Source organism: Myotis brandtii, unplaced genomic scaffold (genome assembly GCF_000412655.1).
Source record: "Myotis brandtii unplaced genomic scaffold, ASM41265v1 scaffold179, whole genome shotgun sequence".
Lineage (NCBI taxonomy): Eukaryota > Metazoa > Chordata > Mammalia > Chiroptera > Vespertilionidae > Myotis > Myotis brandtii.
The window spans coordinates 6729484-6754524 of record NW_005356635.1 but is presented as its reverse complement, the minus strand read 5'-3'; the positions used below and the strand labels follow the sequence as shown (position 1 = coordinate 6754524).

The window sequence follows — 25041 nt, the reverse complement described above, 5'->3', positions numbered from 1 at the left end:
GGAGGAGGAGGAGGAGGAGGAGGAGGAAGAAGAAGAAGAAGAAGAAGAAGAAGAAGAAGAAGAAGAAGAAGAAGGAAAATATGAACAATAAAATGGCAATAAATATCAACAATTCAACAATTGAATCTAAACATCAAAATATGTAAGAAATCTAATGAACAGAATAAAGTGGTGAATAAAATAGGCATGGAAATTGGCAATAAATACATTTCTATCAACAATTGAATCTAAACATCAAAATATGTAAGAAATCTAATGAACAGAATAAAGTGGTGAATAAAATAGAATCAGAGGCATGGAAATGAAACAGAATGATGATTTTCAGAGGGAAGAGTGTGGGGGGTGGAAAGAGATTAAACAAAGATCTTATATGCATATATGCATTACCTATGGACATAGATTAGTGGTTGGCAAACCGAGGCTTGCGAGCCACATGCGGCTCTTTGGCCCCTTGAGTGTGGCTCTTCCACAAAATACCATGTGCGGGCGCGCATATTTAGTGTGATTGAAACTTCGTGGCCCATGAGCAGAAGTTGGTTTTCGGCCTGGGCAAGTCTATTTTGAAGAAGTGGCGTTAGAAGAAGTGGGTGTGGATATATATAGAGGATGAACGAAAGGAGATAGACGAAACAAGTATACGAGTGTGGATGGGAGAGTTGGAAGGGGTCGACCTCAGCGAGCGTACCTCAATCAGATTGAGGACGTTTTTAGCAAAGGCCAGCTTAGGAGTACCCTAATTAAGTTAGTAACAATGTACCTACCTATATAGTTTAAGTTTAAAAATTTTGGCTCTCAAAAGAAATTTCAATCGTTGTACTGTTGATATTTGGCTCTGTTGACTAATGAGTTTGCCGACCACTGACATAGACAATAGGGTGGCAAACACCTGGGGTGGGGCGGGAACCGGGTGGAGGGGAAAAAGAGGGGCATCTATAATACTCTCAATAATAAAGATTAAAAAAAAATTTTTAAATACATATACAAATGTGTATATTTATTTATTTTTAAATTTTAAACAATCATGCATTATTTGTATAACTTGGAAACCCTTAAAACTTAATTTTAAGATAAATGGCTTCAAAACTCACTTTTGTGATGATGACTTCTTGCTTCTGGCCAAGTCTATGGCATCTGTCAAAGCACTGATCTTCAGCAGCTGGATTCCAGGCCTAATAAACAGAACATGATCTGCTTTATTTCAGTATTCATTCACCATTTCTCCCCATATTTTTAACCTTCATCCAAGGATATGTTTTCATTAATTTTAAAGTAGGTAGAGGAGGAGAGAGAGAAACATTAATGTGAGAGAGAAGCACCAATGTCCCCACCACCACCCCAGTATGCACCATGACCAGGGATCAAACACACAACCTGGGTATGTGCCCTGACCAGGAATCAAACCTGCAATCTTTGGTGTACAGGATGATGCTCCAACCAATTGAGCCACAAATACTGACATTATAAATACTGTGGGACAAAGAATCCACACTCCCCACCTGGCTGGCATGGCTCAGTGGTTGAGCTTCAACTTATGAACCAGGAGGTCACGGTTCAAATCCTGGTCAGGGCACGTGCCCAGGTTGCCATTTTGATCCCTAGTGTGGAGCATGCAGGAGGCAGTCAATCGATGATTCTCATCATTGATGTTTCTCTCTCTCTCTTCCTCTCTGAAATCAATAAAAATATATTTTTAAAAATCTACACTCCCCTCAGACTTCCAAACACTACTTTGATAGGCAAGTACTCTCCCCAATTGTTTCACCCCAGTACTTCTAGTATTTAACGCAGGGCCTGATACAAAGAAAGCACACAGTGTAAATGATTGTTGATTAATCACATAATATTTTCTAATTTTCCCCCCATTTTAAAGTAGATCTATGTCTGCTTAACAGAGAGAAAAAAAGTTTACATATCCTTTTAAATAACTTAATTTGTATCAGAAAAGAGGTAATAGGGTCCACTTATGAAAAATTTTTTTCTCCTTTTGCTGGTCTTTGGTGTTGTTTTTTTTTTTCACTTTCCTCCACTCATTAAAAAAACAAAAAAGATTTCAGGAATAATCAAAAGTCCAAAAAATTCAGATTTTATTGATGCAATTTTCTGTATCTATATTTGAAATCAGTTTGACTTCAAAACTGAACTAAAAAAGTAACGTTAGCTCTAACATAAGAATTATCACAGAAACTGTCTTATGGTGAAGAATAAAACAGTGAATCAATTAAAAAGGAAGAATAACTGAAAAGATACAAAGTTCTGCAGTCTATAAAGATAGGGAGGGGAAGAAAATGGCAGCCAAATAGGCAGACATGTCATGCATCTTCGCCCAGGGCCAGACTGGAAAAAGCAACTAAATTGGAGAACATCCACCCAGAATTATCAAATTAGAAACAGCTGAGAAGATAATTTTCAATAAGGAAGGGCAGAGGATGCCTGGAGAATGGTAGGAGTGGGGATCTATGGTAGAGAGGGATGTCTGACCTCTGTGCCGAGAAGGTGAGGTGGAGGCTGCATTGCACCAAAGCAGCGTCACCTTAGCAACAGGCATAATACCCAATTGTGAAAAAGTAAAAACCCCAGGGCTGCTAGTGCCTGGGGAATTTACCTGGGATCACAGTCACAGGGAGCTGCACCCCAAAAGACAGCCTGAAAAGCAACCCAAGTGGTTCAGTGCCATGGGGAGAGAAACCCACAGTTACGTGGTTGTTTTGCTTTTGTTTTGTTTTGTCTTTACTTTTATTTGCTAAACCCAGATTATAGGACTTTTCAGTTAAAAAAACTCACGCTAGGCTCTGGTGCAGGGAGAGGTATGGATTTGTAGAGCCCGAGGAGAGGCAGGGTAGTGAGACCCGGCCAGACTCTTCCTAACTCTCTAAACCAGCGGTTCTCAACCTGTGGGTCGCGACCCCTTTGGGGGTCGAACGACCCTTTCACAGGGGTCGCCTAAGACCATCGGAAAACACATATATAAGTACATATTGTTTACAGTAGCAAAATTACAGTTATGAAGTAGCAATGAAAATAATTTTATGGTTGGGGGTCACAACATGAGAAACTGTATTAAAGGGTTGAGAACCACTGCAAACTCAAGTGCCCATTCCTCCCCAGAAGAGCTAGCCCTTCCCAGTGGTCTCAAGGTAGGGAATACAGCCTGCCACATCCTGCCTGCATTCTGAGCTATACAAAGGAAACAAAGGCTCTGAATAGCCCCAAAGAGCCCTCAGTGGCTGGGTTAGAAGAGGCCAACAGTGCACCCCACTGTTCTGGGAACCAGACTAATAAAAACACCAGGCTGCCAGCCAAACCCACTGGTCTCCATACAAGGATCTCTGACCAACAAAGGCCAGAGCTATATTTTGGGCCACTCTTGGAGGAGTGGCCCTGGGTCAGGAAAAATACATCCATCTGATCCCCAGATAGAGAAACAGCACCAACCCCACTTAAGCGCTGACAGAAACAGATGCTTGAGTAATTAAGATTGACAGCTGGCAGACAGGCAAAGCATGTAGATTGGTACCGCCTGCTTGCAGTCAATGCCTGTGGAGATAGACACAAGCAGAGGAGCTGTGGATAGCTTGGAGATTCAATATGGTGCTAATCGCCAAAGACAGTGACTGACTGGTCAGGAACTAACTACCTAACAGGAAGCCCAGAATTGGCAGAAAGAAGAGTAGGGTCCTAATGGGGCATTAAAACACAGCTAAAGCGAATGACACCACATTTTTAACCCTTTGCGGTCCAATTTTATTTTTGGAATTCAAACAGTCTGGTCCAAATTAATTGACGGGATTGAATGTTGAACCGGTTTGCGGTGTCGACCTCAGCCTCGACGTTGGACCTGCTCCTAGCGCCTGGTCTGTCGAGTCAGCCTCGACGTTGGACTGAAAAGGGTTAATATTTTTTAAAAATTTTGAATTTCTTTAGTATTATGTATTTATTTTATTTTTTAATTGTTATTCTATTTTATTTATTTTTACCTTTCTTCCTCACTTCTCCCTTTTTCATCCTGTTTTTCTTCTACTTTCCCCACTTTAGCTTTTACCTTTTCTTTCTTTTTACCACTTGTTAAAAAGTAATTTTCTTTATTTGCTTTACTGATGTGTTATTATTATTGTAGTCTCATGGCTTATTCATATATCTAATCTCCTCTTCCCTGCTCTTACTCCATTTCCCCTTCTCTTTTCTGTTTTTTAACCACTCAACATTATTTCCCCTCTCCTCTCTTGCTCCTTTCTCCTACTAATTTTTTAAATTAGTTTCACTTCCTAAATTCAGGCCTATCTGCTCTCTCCTCTATTCTCCTTTACAAAAATTAAAAAATAAATACATATTTTTCTTCTTATCCACTCTTTTTCCTCCTCTATATTAAACAGTGGTTCTTCCCCTATTCATCCAACTCCTTAACCTTTTTTTCTGTATTTAAGCTCTGCCTCTACAGATTCTGACCCCGCTTCTTCTGGGTGTGTTTTGTTTGTGCTTTTGGGTTTATTTGTTTGTTTTGTTGTGTTGTCTCTCCATATTCTTTCCTTTTTTTCTTTTTCTTCTTTTCTTGTGATCTTTTTTGCTCTCTTTTCTCTCTCCTAATTCTCTTTTCTCTGGTGGCCACTCCTATTGGGGTTATAGGTGTCTTGTGTAAAGTGTTCTGTTCCTTTTGTGTCGTGTCTTATGTTTTATTTTGTGCTGTTCAGTCAGCACCTCCATAATGGTTGGCACGACATGGTAGAGAGCGAGCCACATAACCAGACACCCGGAGAGGAGACTCCATCCACGAATGAGACAATAACACTCAAGACACAAATATAAGAAGAGAACCCATATATTCCAAGTAAGAGCCATCCCTAGATTGCCCATCCCAAAAGACTGGAAAGACTGCACCACTAAGTCCTACAAAACATCTATTGTATAAGACAAACTCAAAAAATCTAGGTGGCATAGCAGTTTGATCTGATATGTAGAAATAATCACAAAGAAACAACAAAAATGGGGAGACAAAGAAATAAACCACATTCAAAAGAAAAGGAAGAATCAACAGAAAAAAAAAATAAATGAAATGGAGGCAAGCTATTTGTCAGAGAAAGAATTAAGAGCAATGGTTATAAGGACACTGAAAAGGATGAAAGACAAATTCAATAACGTGTAAGAATCAAGAGGAAATGAAGACGAATCAAGGGGAAATGAAGAATGACACAGGCAAAATAAAAAACACAATGGAAAGTTTCAACAGTACACTAGAAGCTGCTGAGGACCGCATCAGTGAGTTACAATACAAGGTAGAAAAAACCACCCAGCCGCTAGCTGGTTTGGGTCAGTGGACAGAGCATTGGCTTGTGCATTGAGGGGTCCCAGGTTCGATCCCAGTCAAGGAGACATGCCTAGGTTGCGGGCTTGATCCCCAGTGTGGGGTGTGCAGGAGGCAGCCGATCAACGATTCTCTCTCAGCATTGATGTTTCTATCTCTTTCCTTCTCCCTTCCTCTCTAAAATCAATTAAAAAAATATTTTTAAAAAACCACCCAAGCATAGTAGCAACTGAAGAGAAAACTTAAAAAGCAGGAGGAGAGCCTAAGGGAGTTTGGGGATAATATGAAATGAAACAAAATCCACATAATAGGGGAGCCAGAAGGAGAAGAAGTGGAGCAAGGAATAGAAAATCTGTTTGAAGAAATAATGACAGAAAACTTCACTGATGTTGGGAAGAATAAAACCACACAAGTCCAAGAAGCACATAGAGTCCCAAACTAGATGAACCAAAAAAGACTGATACCAAGACACATCATAATTAATTGGCAAATATCAACGACAAAGTAAGAATCTTCAAGGCTGCCAGAGAGAGACAGAAAATTACCTACAAGGGATTTCCCAATAGAATATCAACTGATTTCTCAACAGAAACACATCAGGCCAGAAAGAAATAGAATAAAATATACAAAGTCATGCAAAGCAAGGGACTGAATCCAAGAATACTATACCCAGCAAGGCAATCATTCAAAATTGAAGGTGAAATCAGGAGCTTTGCAGACAAAAAAGGGCTAGGGAAGTTTATTACCACCAAGCCAGCAAAGCAAGAAATGCTAAAGGGACTGCTGTAAAAATTAGAAATAGAAAGGGAAGAAGGAATAAAAATGGAGACAAACAAGTACCTATCAATATTAACATTAAACATAAATGGATTAAATGCTCTAATCAAAAGATATAGGGTTGCTGAACGGATAAGAAAATATGACCCATACAAATGCTGTCTACAAGAAACCCACCTCAGAACAAAGGACTCATGCAGACTGATAGTGAAGGAATAGAAAAAAATTTTTCAGGCAAATGGAAATGAGAAAAAAGCTGGGCTAGCAATACTTATATCTGAAAAATAGACCTCAAAGTGAAGGCCATCACAAGAGATAAGGAGGGCCGCTTCATAATACTAAAGGGAACAATTCAACAAGAGGATATAACTCTGGTAAACATATATGCACCCAATACAGGGGCACTCAAATACATAAAAAAAAAACTCTGGAAGAGATCAAGGGAGAGATTGACAGCAATACAATCATAGTAGGGGACTTTAATACCCCATTGACACCACTGGGTAAATCCTCTAAACAAAAAATCAGCAAAGAAACAGCAATCCTAAATGACTCACTAGATTAGATGGAATTAACTGACATCTTCAGAGCTTTTCACCCCAAAGGAACATTCTTCTCAAGTGCACATGGGACATTTAAAAAAAAAATGACATATTAGGACACAGGCAAAGTCTCTTCAAATTCAAGAAGATAGAAATCATATCAAGCATCTCTCAGATCTCAATGGCATAAAATTAGAAACCAACTACAATAAAAACCAGGGAAAAATATCAAACACTTGAGACTAAACAGCATGGTATTAAATAATGATTGGGTTACCGAAGAGATCAAAGAAGAAATAAAAAGCATCCTGGAAATAAATGAAAATGAAAACACATTAATCCAAAATCTATGGGACATAGTGAAAACAGTCCTGAGAAGGAAGTTCATAGCTCTACAGGCCTACCTCAAAAAACAAGAAAAAATGGTAATAAATTTTTTAATCCCACAACATAAAGAACTAGAAAGAAGGCAACAAGAAAAGCCCAGAGTAAGCAGAAGGAAGAAAATAATAAAGATCAGAGCGGAAATTAACAACATAGAAACCAAAAAAACCCCCACAAAAATCAATTAAAACCAAGAGCTGGTTCTTTGAAAGGATAAAAAAGATTGATGAACCTCTAGCCAGGCTCACCAAGAAGCAAAGAGAGAGGACCCAAAAATAAAATCAGAAATAAAGAGGTGAAGTAACAACCAACCTGACAGACATACAAAGGATTGTAAAAAAATACTACAAACAACTCTCCTTCAACAAACTGGACAAGCTTGATGAAATAGACATATTCCTAGAAAAATACTACCTTCTTAACTCAATCAGGAAGAATCAAAAAACCTCAATAGGCTGGTAACTACTGATGAAACTGAAACAGTAATAAAAAAACTTCCAGCAAACAAAAGCCTTGGACTGGATGGCTTCACATGGGAGTTTTACCAAACATTCAAAGAAGAACTAAAACCTATCCTCCTCAGACTACTACAAAAAATTCAAGAGAAAGGCACACTTCCAAGCTCTTTCTATGAAGCCAGCATTACTGTAGTCCCAAAGCCAGATAATTACACTATAAAGAAAGAATTACAGGCCAATATTCCTGATGAACATAGATGATAAAGTCCTCAACAAAATTCTAGCAAATCAGATCCAGCATTACATTACAAAGATCATACATCATGACCAAGTGGGATTTCTTCCAGGGATGCAAAGCTGGTACAATATCTGCAAATCAATAAACGTGATACAGCCCTGACTGGTTTGGCTCGGTGGATAGAGCGTCGGCCTGCGGACTGGAGGGTCCCGGGTTCAATTCCGGTCGGGGGCATGTGCCTTGGTTGCGGGTACATCCCCAGTGGGGGATGTGCAGGAGGCAGCTGATCGATGTTTCTCTCTCATCGATGTTTCTGACTCTCTATCCTTCTCCCTTCCTCTCTGTAGAAAGTCAATAAAATATATTTTAAAATAAATAAATAAATAAATGTGATACATCACATAAACAAATTGAGAGACAAAAATCACATAATCATATCAATGGATGCAGAAAAGGCATTTGACAAAGTCCAACATCCTTTTCTAATAAAAATGCTCAGCAAAGTGGGAATAGAGGGTTCATACCTCAGCATAATAAAAGTCTTATATGACAAACCTACAGCCAACATCATACTCAATGGGCAGAAACTAAAACCATTTCCCCTAAGAACAGGAACAAGACAGGGATGCCTACTTTCACCACTAATGTTCAACATAGTACTAGAAGTGCTAGCCATAGTGATCAGACAAGAAGAAGAAATAAAAGGAATCCAGATTGAAAAAGAAGTAAAATTATCATTATTCACAGATGATATGCTATTGTACATAGAAAACCCTAAAGACTCCATCAAAAAACTACTAGACATAATCAATGAATTCGGCAATGTAGCAGGATACAAACTTAACACCCAAAAATTTATGGCTTTTTTATACACCAATATGGCTTTTTTGTATGGCTATTTTTATACAAAAAGAGAAACTAAAAAAACAATCCCACTTACTATTTGCAACAACAAAATTAAGATACCTAGGAATAAACTTAACCAAAGAGGTAAAGGACCTGTACTCAGAAAATTACAGGATGCTAAAAAAAGAGATAGAGGAAGATATAAACAAATGGAAGAATATACTGTGTTCATGGATTGGTAGAATCAACATCATTAAAATGTCCATACTACCCAAAGCAATCCAGAGATTCAATGCAATCCCCATTAAAATACCAATGGCATATTTCAAAGACCTAGAACAAACTCTCCAAAAACTTATCTGGAATAAAAAAAAAGACCCTGAATAGCTGCAAAAATCTTGAGAAAGAATAACAATGTTGGAGGGATAACAATATCAGCTATCAAGCTATATTACAAAGCCATTGTTCTCAAAACTGCCTGGTACTGGCACAAGAAGAGAAATATAGACCAATGGAACAGAACAGAGAACCCAGAAATTGACCCAAGCCATTATGCTCAATTAATATTTGACAAAGGAGGCAAGAGCATGCAATGCAGTCAAGACAGTCTCTTCAATAAATGGTGTTGGGAAAATTGGACAGATACATACAAAAAAATGAAACTAGACCACCAATTACACCATACACAAAAATAAACTCAAAATGGATAAAGGACTTAAACCTAAGACTGGAAACCATAAAAATCTTAGAAGAATCCATACGCAGCAAAATATCAGACATATGTCATAGCTATGTTTACCGATACAGCTCCTAGGAGAATGGAAGCTAAGGAGAAAATATACAAATGGGACTACATCAAAATAAAAAGCTTCTGTACAGCAAAAGAAACCATCAACAAAACAAGAAAGCCTACTGCATGGGAGAACATATTTGCCAATATTATCTCATAAAAGCATTTAATCTCCAAAATTTATAGGGAACTCATACAACTTAACAAAAGGAAGATAAACAATCCAATAAAAAAATAAGCAAAGACCTAAATAGATATTTTCGAAAGAGAACATACAGAAGGCCTAGAGACATATAAAAAATGCTCAAAGTCACTAATTATCCGAAAGATGCAAATCGAAACAACAATGAGGTACCACCTCACACCTGTCAGAATGGCTATCATCAACAAATCAAGAAGTAACAAGTGCTGGTGAGGATGTGGAGAAAAAGGAACCCTCATGCACTGCTGGTGGGAATGCAGACTGGTGCAGCCAGTGTGGAAAACAGTATGGAGTTTCCTCAAAAAATTAAAAATGGAACTTCCATTTGACCTAGTAATCCCCCTTGTAGGAATATATCCCAAGAAATCAGAAACACCAGTCGGAAAGGATATATGCACCCCCATGTTCATAGCAGCACAATTTACAGTAGCTAAGATTTGAAAACAGCCTAAGTGCCCATCAGCAGATGAGTGGATTAGAAAACTGTGGTACATCTACACAATGGAATACCACACTGCTGTAAAAAAGAAGGAATTCTTTCCATTTGCAACAGCATGGATGGAACTGGAAAGCATTATGCTAAGCAAAATAAGCCAGTCAGAGAAAGATAAATAACACATGATCTCACTTCTTTGTGGAATATAATGAACAACATAAACTGATGAACAAAAATAGAACCAGAGACATAGAAGCATGCAACAGACTGTCCAACCTATGAGGGAAGGCGGGGTATGAGGAGGTAAATATCAACCAAAGGACTTATATGCATCCATGTGAGCATAACCAATGGACACAGACAGTAAGGGGTGAGGGCATGTGCTGGGGGGTGGGAGCGGCTGGGGGGAGTTCAATGGGGGAAAAAGGAGACTCATGTAATACTTTAAACAATAAAGAATTCAAATTAAAAAAAAAAATAAAAGAACACAATGGCAGGTTTCAACAGTAGACTAGAAAGATAAAAAACAAGTGGTTTTTAAACAATAGCATGAATTGTCAGGGTAGGGAACATTAAATTTTAAATTTAAACTATAGACAGCATGGAGGGACCTGGAGAGTATTATGCTAAGCAAAATAAGCCAGTTAAGAGATTAACCAAAGAATTTATAAGCATACTAGAGGCCTGGTCCACGAAATTCGTGCACGGGGGCGGGGGGTCCCTCAGCCCGGCCTGCACCCTCTCCAATCTGGGATCCCTTGAGGGATGTCCGACTCGCAATCTGGGACCACTGGCTCCTAACCACTTGTGGGATGGGACCTAAACCGGCAGTCGGACATCCCTCTTGCAATCTGGGACCGCTGGCTCCTAACCACTTGCCTGCCTATAGGCTCGTTCACTGCTGAACCGCTCCCCTGCCAGCCTGATGGCCCCCAACTGCCCTCCCCTGCCAGCCTGATGGCCCCCAACTGCCCTCCCCTGCCAGCCTGATGGCCCCCAACTGCCCTCCCCTGCTGGCTAATCGCCCCTAACCGCCTCTGCCTCAGCCCACACCACCGTGGCTTTGTCCAGAAGGAAGTCGAACGGTAGGAAGACGTCCGGTCTCCTGGTCTAATTAGCATATTACCCTTTTATTAGTATAGGTATGCATAACCCATGGACACAGACAATAGTGTTGTGAAGACCTGGGGTGGGAGGGCAGGGGCAGGCTAGAAGGGGTCAATGGGGGGAAAAGGTCCATCTGTATTAGTTTCAACCATAAAGATAAATTAAAAAAATTAAAAATTTAAACTATGGGATGATTCTTGAAACTGAAAACAGAATGTTTTGGGGGAAAGGAACACTTATACAGCATGATTTTTACTTTTATGGCTTTATCTTCTTCTTTTTAAAGTTCCCTTGAGATCAAGGAAAAAGATTTTACTATTAACTTGCTGAAATTTGAGTTTTGGGTGTTTTGGTATAAAAGTTGGATTTGAGGATATACTCAGTTTATGATTTTCTAAAACTGAAATCAAATTTTGTGAATTTTTTCTATTTCACAATTGGACACATTTTGAAACCATTATGCCAAGAGCCCAGGTAAAATGTTCCTTTCCATTGCCTGTATTTGTCTAGAAACTTTATGGTGAGCTCGCAATAATATATCTAGTATGACAACCAGGAATCAAATTTATCTCATGAAAGTATAAAACTGATAGCTCCCATTCTCACGAGTGATGAAGCAATTAACTTTATCCAAAGCTCATAACTACACATCAAAAGAAACTTTAACTCTCCTACAACAAGGTAAAAGATTTTCATGAGCAATTTTTTCTGATTGAATCTTATTTTTGGGGACCTGGCTTTTGTTTTAAAGTTAGAAACAACATTTGAAAGCTTGAAATTCTCAAACAATCAACTTATTATAAAACTGTTAAGCCCTGGTTGGTGTGGCTCAGTTGGTTGGAGTGTTGTCCCACACACTGAAAGGTGGCAGGTTTGATTCCGGGTCAGGGATGAGTACAGAAGGCAACAAGTCTCTCTCTCTCTCTCACTCTCTCTCTCTCTCTCTCTCTCTCTAGTCAACAAATACAAAAATAAAAACATATCCTTGGGTGAGGAGTACAAAAACTGCTAAAACATCCAGTAAGTATTACTATAACTGCTAAAGGGTCTAGTCTCTGATAAACTTTATAATACTAATTATAATACTAATTAAATTACTCTATTTGATATTAATAGCTTCTTTCTTATCAAGTACTAAGATCATAACCAAAAAATAAAATAATTTTGGAATTTGTTCTAAAATCAGTCTCTAGAATTTTCATTGGGTTAATATATAACAATCTGTAGATACAATGACTATCTATATAACCATAAAGTAATAAAATTATAACAGATTTAAAACTTCATTCACAAAACTAAGGCAAGAAAATACAACAGACCACTGCCATCCATGACATTAATGTGAAACCCTTGCATGCCTACATATGGCTCTGGTTGTAATCTAACTTGGAAAGTAATTATCTATTTCTAAAGTTTGCCTAAGGAATTTTCACAATTATAACTACATAGGTATTTACCAAATAGTTTTTGTTCTTTTTTTAATAGAAGTAATAACATAGCAAAAGTCTACAAAATTACTTACTGGGTCCATTAAAAACACTCGAGAAGCTGCAGAAAGATTCAAACCAACTCCACCTGCTTTTAAGGATAGAAGCATTATAGTTGGAGATCCTGCCTCAGTGTTTTGAAAACACTGAATTGATTCAACTCTTTTCTTTTGGGCCATTGAACCATCCAAACGAGTAAACACAAATCCAGAGGCTCTAAAGGAGGGGACAAAAGAGATAAATAACACTTCCTTTACTAAAAAAACATGTTAAGTAATTACAATGTATTTATTCAACTAATTCTCTCACTCTATTTATTTTGACAAATATTTACTAACCATCTACTACAATGTAAGGCTCTGCAGTCAATTTTTTTTCAATAAATTCAGACTTAATCTTTAAAATCCCATGTACTCAGGAAATATTCTTTATTGTGATTCTGAAATTTATTTTAGATAGATGAATGAATAAAACTGATAAAACGTAAGTATTTTTTGTTATCCAAATCAAAACATATATAAAAATCTTTTACTAAAAGTGAGGAACACTGTTAAACTTACCTGAGTGGTGTTTCTATTAAAGACAGAAACGTTGTAAACTGAGAAACAACTAAACTCTTTATGTTGGGGTTCTTCTTTCTTAAGTCAATCAATGCGTGCATTAGGGCATTGATCTGAAAAAAATTTGGACACCCATTAGGTTCCATTTTGAATTGGCAAAACGCATCCAAAATTTTTTATTATGAAGAGAAAAGTGCTATGTTATTTCCCTAAAATGCAAAAGTAGAAGACCACCAATTTTAAAAATTAAGACTGAAAGAATACTTCATAACCTGGAACCTCCTTTTTCCTCTGAAAATCACCTCTAGAAATAAAAAACCAATAGTCACTGAAAAGTATAATATTCAAATGACAGAATTTAAAGGATAATTATTAGTTTTATACATGGTATTTCTTTACATTGACATAAACAAATAACCAAATATTTTACCTTCGAGCTAGATGTCCATTCCATGTTAGACTTTTTCTCAGTACCACATGTCAGTTCTTCTGGAGGACACTCTAATAAATTGTCTCCATGTATATCATTTCTGCATAAAGGGCATTTAGCATGTGGCTACATAAGAAAGAACAAAATATGAGTGACACTTATCAGAGGAGCAGAAATACAAATTTAGCTAGAATTTTTAAAAAGCTTTATCAATTCTATGTCTCTAATAGCTAGCATTTTATTAAACTTTTTGTCAGATTTACCCATGACACAAATCCATATGTGCTGAACTCCAGGCCGATATAATATTCTAATGTGGTCAGTAATATGGGAAAAAAAGAGAATAAAATATGTGATCTCGACTAACATTAAGAACTTGAAATAATAAATGATATACTATCTGCAGACAAAATAAAAAACATAAGTAACAGTTTCCTCAACCTAACTACAATATAGAATACCAGTTCAAACTATTTAGAAGGGAAAAAATTTTCCTCCTTAATGGCTTGGAGAGCCAGTCTAGATCTGTTAAATCCTATTGGTTCATTCAAAGTAGTATCTGTTGTGTCTATTTGTACCAAGACATGATAATAAAATAAGATTATCTCTTAAATAACTACATACCAAATATCATTATAATAAAAAAGATTCTGAAACTAAAACAACGTGAGAAGTCAGTATAGTGGGGTTACCTTTAAGGAGGAGGGAGAGGGTAAATGATTGGGAGGAGCCCAAGGAGACCTAGGTAGTATTTACTTGGATGTGTTCACTCATAATTTACTGAGCTGTACAATCATGACTTGTACATTTTTTTCTATATGTATGTTACACAGCAAAGTTGTTTTTCAAAATTCTATCTCAGTGGAAGGACTGCTTAAAGGATTTTTTTACTTCAAAAAATTCTACCATACATAAGAATCTAGATGTACCTTAATCAATACCATAGGCAACAGCCACATGTAACAAGTGAGCCCTTGAAATGTGACAAAGTCAAATTTAGATGTGCTTTACGTGTACACAATACCATTGGAATTTAAACTTAAATTGTATTAATAAAGTTTTAAGTTAAAAATATATAAAGTATCTCAATAATTTTTATATTTTAGATATACTAAATAAATAAAAATATACTCTAAGAGGTAACTTCATCTGTTTCTACTAAAGGAATGAAAATTACCTTTGCGTCTCACATTATATATTTATTGGACAGCAATGATGTAAACAATTATGTCACCAAACACATAATGTCTTTTTAGGTTGAAAGCTTTCAATTTTAAGAAATATATCACCTATTAAAACAATGATATAATTAATCATGAAAAGTACATTAGTAAATCCAAGTGCAAAACTCTTATAGTCTATTGGACTTGAGTTTCCATTACATTCAAAACTAATGCGTCACTCCATCAAACACTGACTCTGTATGAAGCATAAAACAAACCTGCTCATTCTGGATGACTTGGCAAATACAGGGTTTACAGAAGACGTGTGCACAGTGTGTTATGACAGGAACTGTTAATGAATCCAAGCAAATTGCACATTCTTCATCGGAACCTGAGCTCAGAATTAACTTCATCTTTCTTATTAACTTTTTTTGTAGTTCTTCAGGTGTATCATTTCCTAGAGAAAAGGCTGAAAAATTAATTTCAGAGCAAATCTGTAATATGACTAGACAAGTTAATCTTCCTTATACAGGAGAAAGTTTTGCTTTGGTAGTTTTAGTCTTTTTCTATTAAAGGCAAAAAACATGGTTTAAATTTGAAATTTTAAGAAAAATCCAGAAGCTAAAATAGTAGCCAACTCACATAATACACCTTGCACAGAAGCATCGTTTTAACACAATCTGCACATACTACCACAGAATAAAAGGTAGATACAAGAATATCGATTAGTGGAAATCGTGGAAGAACTCATTAATATCCCATTTCATTAGTATAAGATTTTGGGGTATATTCCCAGTTGAGTTCTATATTAAAAACAATGTCTATGACAAACTAAATTTAGGTATATGAAAAATGTCTCCTTCTGATTTAAGTATCTCTAACAAATAAAATGGTGTAAACAAGCCCTAATTACTTACCTGAGGGAACACTAGAAGACACTGCATTGGTAAGAAGGTGAGCATGACAACAGATCTGCCGCAATCTGAGCAGAAGACCCAGAACATCTGCATAGTGAGCAAGGACAGTCCCTTCATTAAAATACCTACAGGTAAAAATGTTAAATATGACAATGTTTCCTATTCTAAAACAGTAGAATAAAAATTGCATTGTTCTATTCTCCAGAAATTACAAAACAAAAATAAGAAACAGAAAAGCAAACTCTATTTTTAATGAAACCAGGAATGGTTTATAACAAAAAAGCAAAATATAAGAGAAATAGCTGCCAACTGCAGTATGAGTCGGATAGGAAGATGCCAAAAGACATGTCTGCAGCTCTCAACAGACCTTCCAAGCACAGTTCTTCAAAATAGACCACATGCCTTGGGGTGAAATAAACTTCTCTAATGTGCAAAAACAAAAACCAGGTGCACAACTAGTGGCTTGAATTTCCCTATACAAGTTTTACACCAAGAAGGAGGAAGATAAGCTGAATAAGGAAACACACAGAAAAGACTATGGACACAGTATTCCACACTATTAGAAACTTAAAGCTTCTGATCTGTTATATGAGCACAAATAAAACCTAAAAGAACTCACATGTAACCCTAAGTCATAACTAAATAGAGACATTTCCTTCCAGTCTGGGCACAGTTTTGACCCTGTCCCCTTCATATGAATCTCTTGCAAATAGATAGTCCAGAAAAAACTCAAAACATTCATCTATTAAGTCACAAACAGCAAAGAGCAAGAGAGTTCCAGTGTGGGGTGTGCAGGAGGCAACTGATCAATGATTCTCTCTCATCATTGATGTTTCTAACTCTCCCTGTCCCTTCCTCTCTGAAATCAATAAGAATATACTTTTAAAATTAAAAAAAGAAAAAGAAATTTAGCCTAATGATTAGAGCACAGACTCTATAGCTAGACTTGTCTTGAATTCAAAACCTTACTCTGCCGATTTAACTATGAACTTTGGCAGGTTTCTGTTCCTTTTTATTTTTATCTAAGTTTATTTATTGATTTTTTTTTTCATGCTTCAATCATTTGAGTCACCTGGCCAGGGCAAAACCGTGGGCAGGTTTCTTAACCTCTGTCTTGAGCTTCCTTGGCTTGTAATAGTGACATAACAGTAATAATACACACCTTAGAGGACTGTTGTCATAAAAAGTTAATAAATGCAGACAGAGTATTTAGAATACTGGCTATGGTAAATGATATAAAATATCTGCTGTTACTAGTAACAGTAATATTATGGGAACAAATACTTCTAAGTACTCAAGAATGGAAGGCAGTATATTATAAAGGTTAAACTTATTAGCTCTAGAACCAAAATGCCTGAGCTTAAATACCACTCTGTCATTCACTAGCTGTGTGACACAATACACTTTACCTAACTGCTCTGTGCCTCTTTACTTTGAAACCTGCTTAGAACAATCTTTCTTAATATCTTTAATTCCTATTAAACCCACCTTATAACTCACCTAAATTCTTTATGTTTTGTAGATTCCCCTATTTTCTGAGCCCTGTTTTGCCTTCACTTATCTCCTACTCATTCTGGTTCCTATGGGCATTTAACATCAACCATGCCCTTGCTTGGACTAGAATTTCTCACATTCTTCTAATCCCCAACCCCTTTAATCTACTTGGCCAACTCCTATTCCCAGATTTCCACGTGTTATTGGAAAATACCACATGAAACCTTTCTATCACTCTAAAAACCTTACTTTTTTATGGTGGCCTTCCTTATAAATACCTTGGTTTCACAGCTCAATGATTGTTCTCTTAATATTCTTTTTAGTATTTACCACCCCAGGCTTCGTTCTTCTCCATCAATTTGCTTCATTCTCTTTTGTACCTGTAATCTTTTCTATGTTCAATCCCTCTCAAGACAGTTACCAAATAAAACTATCAAAATAATTGATCCATAAACAAAATACTGATCCTATCTACCAGTCTCAATTTTACAAACTTTGTAAAAAATTGTCTACCCCTACAGCTGCTACTTCTTTGCAATCTCCTTAGTCCCACAATATAGCTATTTAATTCATTATTCTAGTGAAACTACTCTGAGAGTTTACACCAGTAATTTCTGAATCACCACATTAAATAGCCTTTTCCAAATGTCTGTACTGTGACACTACTGACCATTCTCTCTTGATTCTCCTCTTTCCTAAAATTCTATAACAGTTTTCTCTACTTTCTTTACACTTCTCCACTTGCTGGAATCTCCCTTATTTTTTTTTATTTACTTATTTCTTTCTTTATTTCTTTCTTGAATGTGGACAATCCCCCAAGTTTTGGTCCTTAATAGGTATACTTTCCCTATATACATACTTCTCTCATTGTTTTTATCTACTCCCATGAAACAGTCGGAAGTAGAAGCAAGCAATCAGAACTTGCCTTTTCATGTAAACTTTGAATTTTTTCCTAACTTAAGAAATTCTTCAATCAATTAAAAAATTAATTTAAACAAAAAAAGCCTTGGCCAGGTAGCTCATTTGGTTAGAGCGTCCTCCCAATACACAAAAATCAACCAATGAATTCATAAAAAATTGGAACAACACATCAATATTTCTCTGTCTCTAAAAATCAATAAATAAAAAATAAAAAGAGCCCTAACCGGTTTGGCTCAGTGGATAGAGCGTCGCCCTGCAGACTAGAGGGTCCCAGGTTCAATCTGGTCAAGGGTATGTACCTTGGTTGCAGGCACATCCCCAGTAGGGGGTGTGCAGGAGGCAGCTGATCGATGTTACTCTCTCATCGATGTTTCTCACTCTCTATCCCTCTCCCTTCCTTTCTGTAAAAAAATCAATAAAATATACTTTTAAAAAAAAGAAATAACCTGGTGAATTATAATATTCATTCACTTCAATTATTAATTCGTAAAAAGTAGTTAAAATATAGTTAAAGAAAGCAGATTATCTTTCAGTATACTTCAGACTTTATTGCTGACATATCTTAAGAATGCTATTCCGTTAAATGGAAAGCAAAAAAAAAAGCAAAACAAAAATTATTTTCTAAAATGGTTTTCTCCATACCTTCCAATAGTGTCTCTGCCTTCATTTTTCACAGACTGATAAATCTTTCTCTCTTCATCTGAAAGTGTAATATGCTGAATAAACACTTTACGTTCTGGCAACTCCAAAACAGGTTTTCCTTTAACTTTGCTTGTCTTGGTTCTTCTAAGTGTAATATTTTTAATTAGGGACTGTAAACGCCTAGAAAATAAAACAAATAATTACATAATTTGTTATTTCTATATAAGTTGATTCAACAAGAACAAAAAAGAATATTTTATTTTTTTTTATTTTAAAATATATTTTTTTGATTTTTTACAGAGAGGAAGGAAGAGAAGATAGAGAGTCAGAAACATCGATGAGAGAGAAACATCGATCAGCTGCCTCCTGCACATCTCCTACTGGGGATGTGCCCGCAACCCAGGTACATGCCCTTGACCGGAATCGAACCTGGGACCTTTCAGTCCGCAGGCCGACGCTCTATCCACTGAGCCAAACCGGTTTCGGCCAAAAAAGAATATTTTAAACTATTACCATTTTATAACCTTAGCAAAGGATTCCTTTTTTAGTCTCTTTCTTGGACTTTTATCCAATCTGATCATCACAGACATATTCTACAAACAGAAAATTACAGCAACAAATACATTGAAATTTGCCCTAATTCAATACCTGTCACACAGTTTAAAATTTCTGCTCTTCTCCCCATTTTTGTTCTAATTTCTAACCCTTTTACTTCTCAGTTCTTCAGCTATATCACCCATATTCAATACTCACATTCTTAATAAGCACCTATTAAGTGAAAGGAATTATACTAAATATCATAAAAATATAACACCTTCAAAAAGTATTTTAGTAACATGAAAATCAAGGTACATAAATAAATTTTATTAAGTAATGAAAAAAAATAACACAATATAACAACCCAGAAGAGGGACAAATGCCTTATAGGTTCTATAATTTGACACTCCCCCTTTTCAGTATCAGAATAAAAGGAGGCATGCCAATTTTTTTTTTAAAAAGGTTTTTCCTAACACTGAAATATAAATACCATTTCTTAAATTAGAATTTAAATAGCTGATTTGAAGGAATCAAAGAGGCGGTATTACAAGCTAGGTTAGTGGGTTTTGAATCTTTTTCACTAAAACCCAGAGTAAGAAACAAATTTCAGTCCATTCAGCAAACATATAAACAAACACATACAACAGAAACAAACATTCCACAAAATACCATGTGTGATGCACTCTGCTTTTTTCTTTAATCTTATAATGCTACTGCCCTCTTCTTTAAGTAATTTCATAACCGGCTAGATAATCCCAAACCCTCTGTTTGAAAACCAATATTCTAGGCAAAAAAGTTAAAATACATTAGCCTAGTACCTTGTAAAATGGCTATTGCCAAGCTGAATTTTATTTATGTTCTTAACTTTTACCTCTCTCCACCAGAAATAACTTTCTCTTATAAAACTCTTGATGCCACTGTACATCATTCCATCATTAAATTACCACTGTATAAAGCTATACAAGATAAGTTATGAAATTTGAGTGCATTTTGGACCCTCAGGGCCTATAAAGTTTTTCCTGTCACTACTTAAATCTTTATCTCCCCAAACAAGAATCACTAGGTTCTGAGAGTCAAAGGCATAAAGTGGTAACACTTTTTAGAGATTAAAGCCAATAGCCAAGTTAAATAGTAATGGAAGTGGAAATTGGTTCAAGCTGCTAACAGTTATTTGTAACTAATCAGTTATCATGAAATTACTTACCTAAGTCCTCCTTCATCTCCCATTGTGACAGGTCGCTGTATTGTTCTATGCCACCACTCTCTATCAAGGAATGGTTTTAGTTTTAAAAAGGAAAGAAGAGACCACAAGTCCTTTAAAGAATTCTGAATTGGAGTACCTAAAAATAACATGAAATAGTTACAATTCTATAACCAGAATATCCAATCAGTATATCTATCTAGCTGAATTGAGACAATAGCTCAAAATGGACACTCTGTACCAGGCACACCCACCATCAACCTGTGACTATAATCCCTTCTTAGACATATACGTAATCTCAAAATACAGTTTGCTCTAATTTTTAGCTCTCATTTGCCATACTAACAAATAAAAAGACTACAGACCCACTAAACTCAACTTTCTCCTTACCTAGAAAATTTCCTTGACTTTAAAAAAAATCTTTATTATTGAGAGTATTACAGATATCATACCTTTTTTTTTTTCTCTCCATTGCTCCCCTCCACCCAGTTCCCACCCTGCACCAGGGCTTCACCACCCTATTGTCTATGTCCCTGGGTTATGCACATATGCATATAAATTCTTTGGTTAATCTCTTCCCACATTCCCTCCCCTCTGAGATTTGTCAGTCTGTTCCATGTTTCCATGCCTCTGGTTCTATTTTAGTTATCAGTTTATTTTGTTCATTAGATTCCACAAGTGAGATCATGTGATATTTGTCTTTCTCTGACTGGCTTATTTTGCTTAACATGACAATGGTCAGGTCCCTCCATGTTGTCCCAAAAGGAAACAGAGCCTTCTTTCTTACAGCTGCATAGCATTCCACTGTGTAAATGTACCACAGCTTTTTTATCCACTCATCTGCTGATGGGCACTTAGGCTATTTCCAGATCTTAGCTATTGTAAATCGCACTGCTATGAACATAGGGGTGCATACATTCTTTCTGGTTGACGTTTCAGGATTCTTAGGATATATTCCTAGAAGTGGATCAATCACTGCATCAAATTGCAGCATCATTTTTACTTTTTTTGAGGAAACTCCACTGTTTCCCATAGTGGCTGTACCAGTCTGTATTCCCACCAGCAGTGTACTAGGTTTCCTTTTTCTCCACATCCTCCCCAGCACTTGTCATTTGCTGCTTTATTTTTGGTAGCCATTCTGGCAGGTGTGAGGTGGTACCTCATTGTCATTTTAATTTGCATCTCTGACGATTAGTGACTTTTAACATTTTTCATGTCTCCTGGCCAACTGTATGTCTTTTTTGGAAGTGTATAGATATTAACCCCTTATCAAATGTATCATTGGCAAATATTTCTCCCATACAGTTGGTTGGTTCCCTTTTCATTTTGATGGTGGTTTCTTTTGCTGTGCAGAAACTTTTTAGTTTGATGGAGTCCCACTTGTGTTTTTTTCCCTTTGTTTCTCTTGCCCTAGGAGATATACCAGTGAAATTTCCACTATGTGAGGTGTCTGATGTTTTGCTGCCTAGGTTTTCTTCTAAGATTTTTATGGTTTTATGATTTACATTTAAGTCTTTTATCCATTTTGAGCTTATTATTGTGTCTGGTTTAAGTTGGTGGACTAGTTTCATTTTTTTTGCATTTATCTGCCCAATTATCCCAACACCATTTATTGAAGAGACTGTCTTTACTCCATTGTATGCTCTTGCCTCTTTTATCAAATATTAATTGAGCTTAATGGCTTGGGTAGATTTCTGGTTCTCTGTTCTGTCTCATTGATCTATTTGCCTGTTCTTGTGCCAGTACCAGGCTATTTTGATTACAATGGCTTTGTAGTGTAACCTAATATCCAGTATTGTGATCCCTTCAACTTTGTTCTTCTTTCTCAAGATTGCTGTGGCTATTCAGGGTCTTTTTTGGTTCCATATAAAATTTTGGAGTATTTGTTCTAGATCTGTGAAATATGCCATTGGTATTTTAATAGGGAATGCATTGAATCTACAGATTGCTTTGGGTAGTTTGGACATTTAATGATGTTAATTCTTCCAATCCATTGCTTACTTGATTTTTAAATCAACAGCACTAGAAAGAAAGCAAAAACTAATATGATTTCATATTCTCTTCCCCATCCTCTAGTAAAGCAGACTCCAAAATGGCAAGTAGAGAAATCAAGATTCTAATTGAAGGGTTAAGGTGCCTCGTTAGCGCAGTAGGTAGCGCGTCAGTCTCATAATTGAAGGGTTAAAGTACAGTGGGGCCTTGACTTACGAGTGTCCCGACTAACCAGTTTTTTGAGATACCAGCTGTCTCAGGGCCGATTTTTTGCATTCAGTTGTCAGAGTAATTTGAGTTAACGAGCTCCTTAAGGAGCTCGGTCTCGGAACAAATTAAACTCGTAAGTCAAGGCCCCACTGTATCTAATAAATGTCCACAGTTCAAGAATAAGTCTAGTTGTCCCATAAACTGAACAAGTCAAATATTTTATTAAATGATTGCTAGGATTAATATTGGAACAGTCTTTATATCTACTTGAAGTTTACAAAGTTACTTCACTAACTCACTTAACAATACATATTTGGGAATTAATTTTTTAAAAAGTGTAATACTATCATTACCTGTCAATATCCATTTTCTTTCTGCTTCTAAATGAAGTACAGCTTTAGTCTGCTGAGCATTTGGATTTCGTATGGCATGTCCTTCATCCAGGATCACTCTTAGCCACCTTATGCTATGTAATGGACTATCACCTTTCATCTGAAATAAATGTTTCATATGAATGAAAAACATAAGAAAGTAAAATAGTAGTTTATGTAATTTGATAAGTAATATGAATTAGTATTCTCAATATCAACTTACTATGTGTTAGGTATGGCTTTCAGCATTGCATACATTAAATTAGGGAATGTTTACAAGCTTATGAAGTATTATTACTCTTTTTTTACAGATGAGAAAATTGAAGCACCAAGATGTAAAGTATATTGTTCAAAGTACCACAGCTAGGAAGTGGAAGAGCTAGCATTCAAAGCCAGGTAATCAAACCAGGCTTGATCTGCTGTGATCTTGGTCCAGTACACTGAAGTACTCTGCCTCAGATTAAAATGGTATATAATAAAAGGGTAATATGCAAATCGACTGAACACTGGAATGACTGGTCGCTATGACGTGCACTGACCACCAGGGGGCAGACGCTCAATGCAGGAGCTGCCCCCTGGTGGTCAGTGAGCTCCCATAGGGGGAGTGCCGCTCAGCCAGAAGCTGGGCAAGTGCAGCGGTGGTGGCAGGAGCCTCTCCTGCCTCTGAGGCAGCACTAAGAAGCAGCGAGCGGAGCGGTAAGAAGCAGTGAGCAGGCAGGTGGTAAGGAGCGAGGGCTCCTGGACTGCAAGAGGGATGTCTGACTGTTGGCTTAGGCCCATAGGGAGTGGGCCTAAGCCAGCAGGCAGACATCCCCCAAGAGGTCCCAGACTGTGAGAGGGCAGAGGACGGGCTGAGGAACCCCCCACCGAGTGCACAAATTTTCGTGCACCGGACCTCTGTACACTGATAATATAAAAATTATCACTCACAAGAAATACTTGAATACAATATAACTACTTTCTTTTATGTAAAAGTAAATGTTCTTATCAGAAGACTGGAATTTTGCCTGGCCATTGTGGCTCAGTGGTCGAGTGTTGACCTATAAACCAGGAGGTCATGGTTCAATTCACAGCTCGGGCACATGCCCAAGTTGCAGGCTTGATGCCAAGTGGGGGGCATTCGGGAGGCATCCAATTCAATGATTCTCTCTCATCATTGATGTTTCCATCTCTCCCTTTCTCTTCCTCTCTGAAATCAATAAAAATATATTTAATAATTTTAAAAAGACTGAAATTTTTATAATAAGGTATTTTCAAAAACGTTTTAACTTAAAAACTGGAATTATAGGCAAACAACAATTAGACTTTTACATAAATTGGGAAACACAAATTTCAGCTACGAAAAAGCTTATTTTTAAACTGAGACAATCAAATCATTGTGATAGAAAATAATATTCTATAATAGTTAAAAGAAAATTCATTTAAAAATTGTTATATAGTTAGTTTAAATTCAAATTTAAAAATTGATCTTTAAGTGTTCTAAATGGAATGTATTCCTACATTAATATCTAAAGGCCAACCATTTCTTTTGCATAATATTAAAACATAAATTCCTGTTTATTTACTGTGTATTCTTAAGTATTTAGAAAGAAAAAAAGTATGAAGCTTACATTTTGGAACACTTGAGAAACCTGAAGCATATTTCTTAAATTAAACTTTTGAAAATCTCTGAGTATCAGTATACTTACTCCATAGTCATGAGTTAAAATATTGTAAGTAGTCAAAACAATATCCTGTTTTGAAAGCAAAGCCGGGTCTCTAATACGATCAGGACCATAATAAACATAAAAATTCAAGTGCACATCTGATTTTATATGTTGTCCAAACTGGTCCTAAAGGAAAATTAGAAATATTTTAAATAATAAGCAGATTAGTATCAGGTTTAGTGTGTGTGTGTGTGTGTGTGTGTGTGTGTGTGTGTGTATATATATATATATATATATATAGTACTGTCTTGGTATAGTCAAACAAATCACACTACTAAAATTACATAACATCAAGTTTCCTGCAATCTAAACTAAAATAGCAACAATAATAATA

The 25041-nt window shown here is 36.5% G+C and overlaps 1 protein-coding gene across 5 annotated transcripts in view; it reads right to left on the bottom strand.

The window, feature by feature from the left end:
- Positions 1–25041, bottom strand: part of HLTF (helicase-like transcription factor) — a 118630-nt gene that overhangs the window by 10836 nt on the left and 82753 nt on the right. For 3 of the 5 annotated variants that reach the window (XM_014537459.1, XM_014537458.1, XM_005863484.2), the window contains 10 exons: positions 24690–24833; positions 22984–23122; positions 20432–20567; positions 18691–18870; positions 15634–15758; positions 14995–15185; positions 13554–13679; positions 13124–13236; positions 12599–12779; positions 1089–1169 (listed from right to left, as the gene is read on the bottom strand). In XM_014537459.1, the coding sequence (XP_014392945.1) occupies positions 1089–1169; positions 12599–12779; positions 13124–13236; positions 13554–13679; positions 14995–15185; positions 15634–15758; positions 18691–18870; positions 20432–20567; positions 22984–23122; positions 24690–24833 (1416 nt within the window). Of the gene's footprint in view, positions 1–1088; positions 1170–12598; positions 12780–13123; positions 13237–13553; positions 13680–14994; positions 15186–15633; positions 15759–18690; positions 18871–20431; positions 20568–22983; positions 23123–24689; positions 24834–25041 lie in introns of those variants that run through there. The other 2 variants (XM_014537457.1, XM_014537460.1) reach the window with 2 other exon arrangements.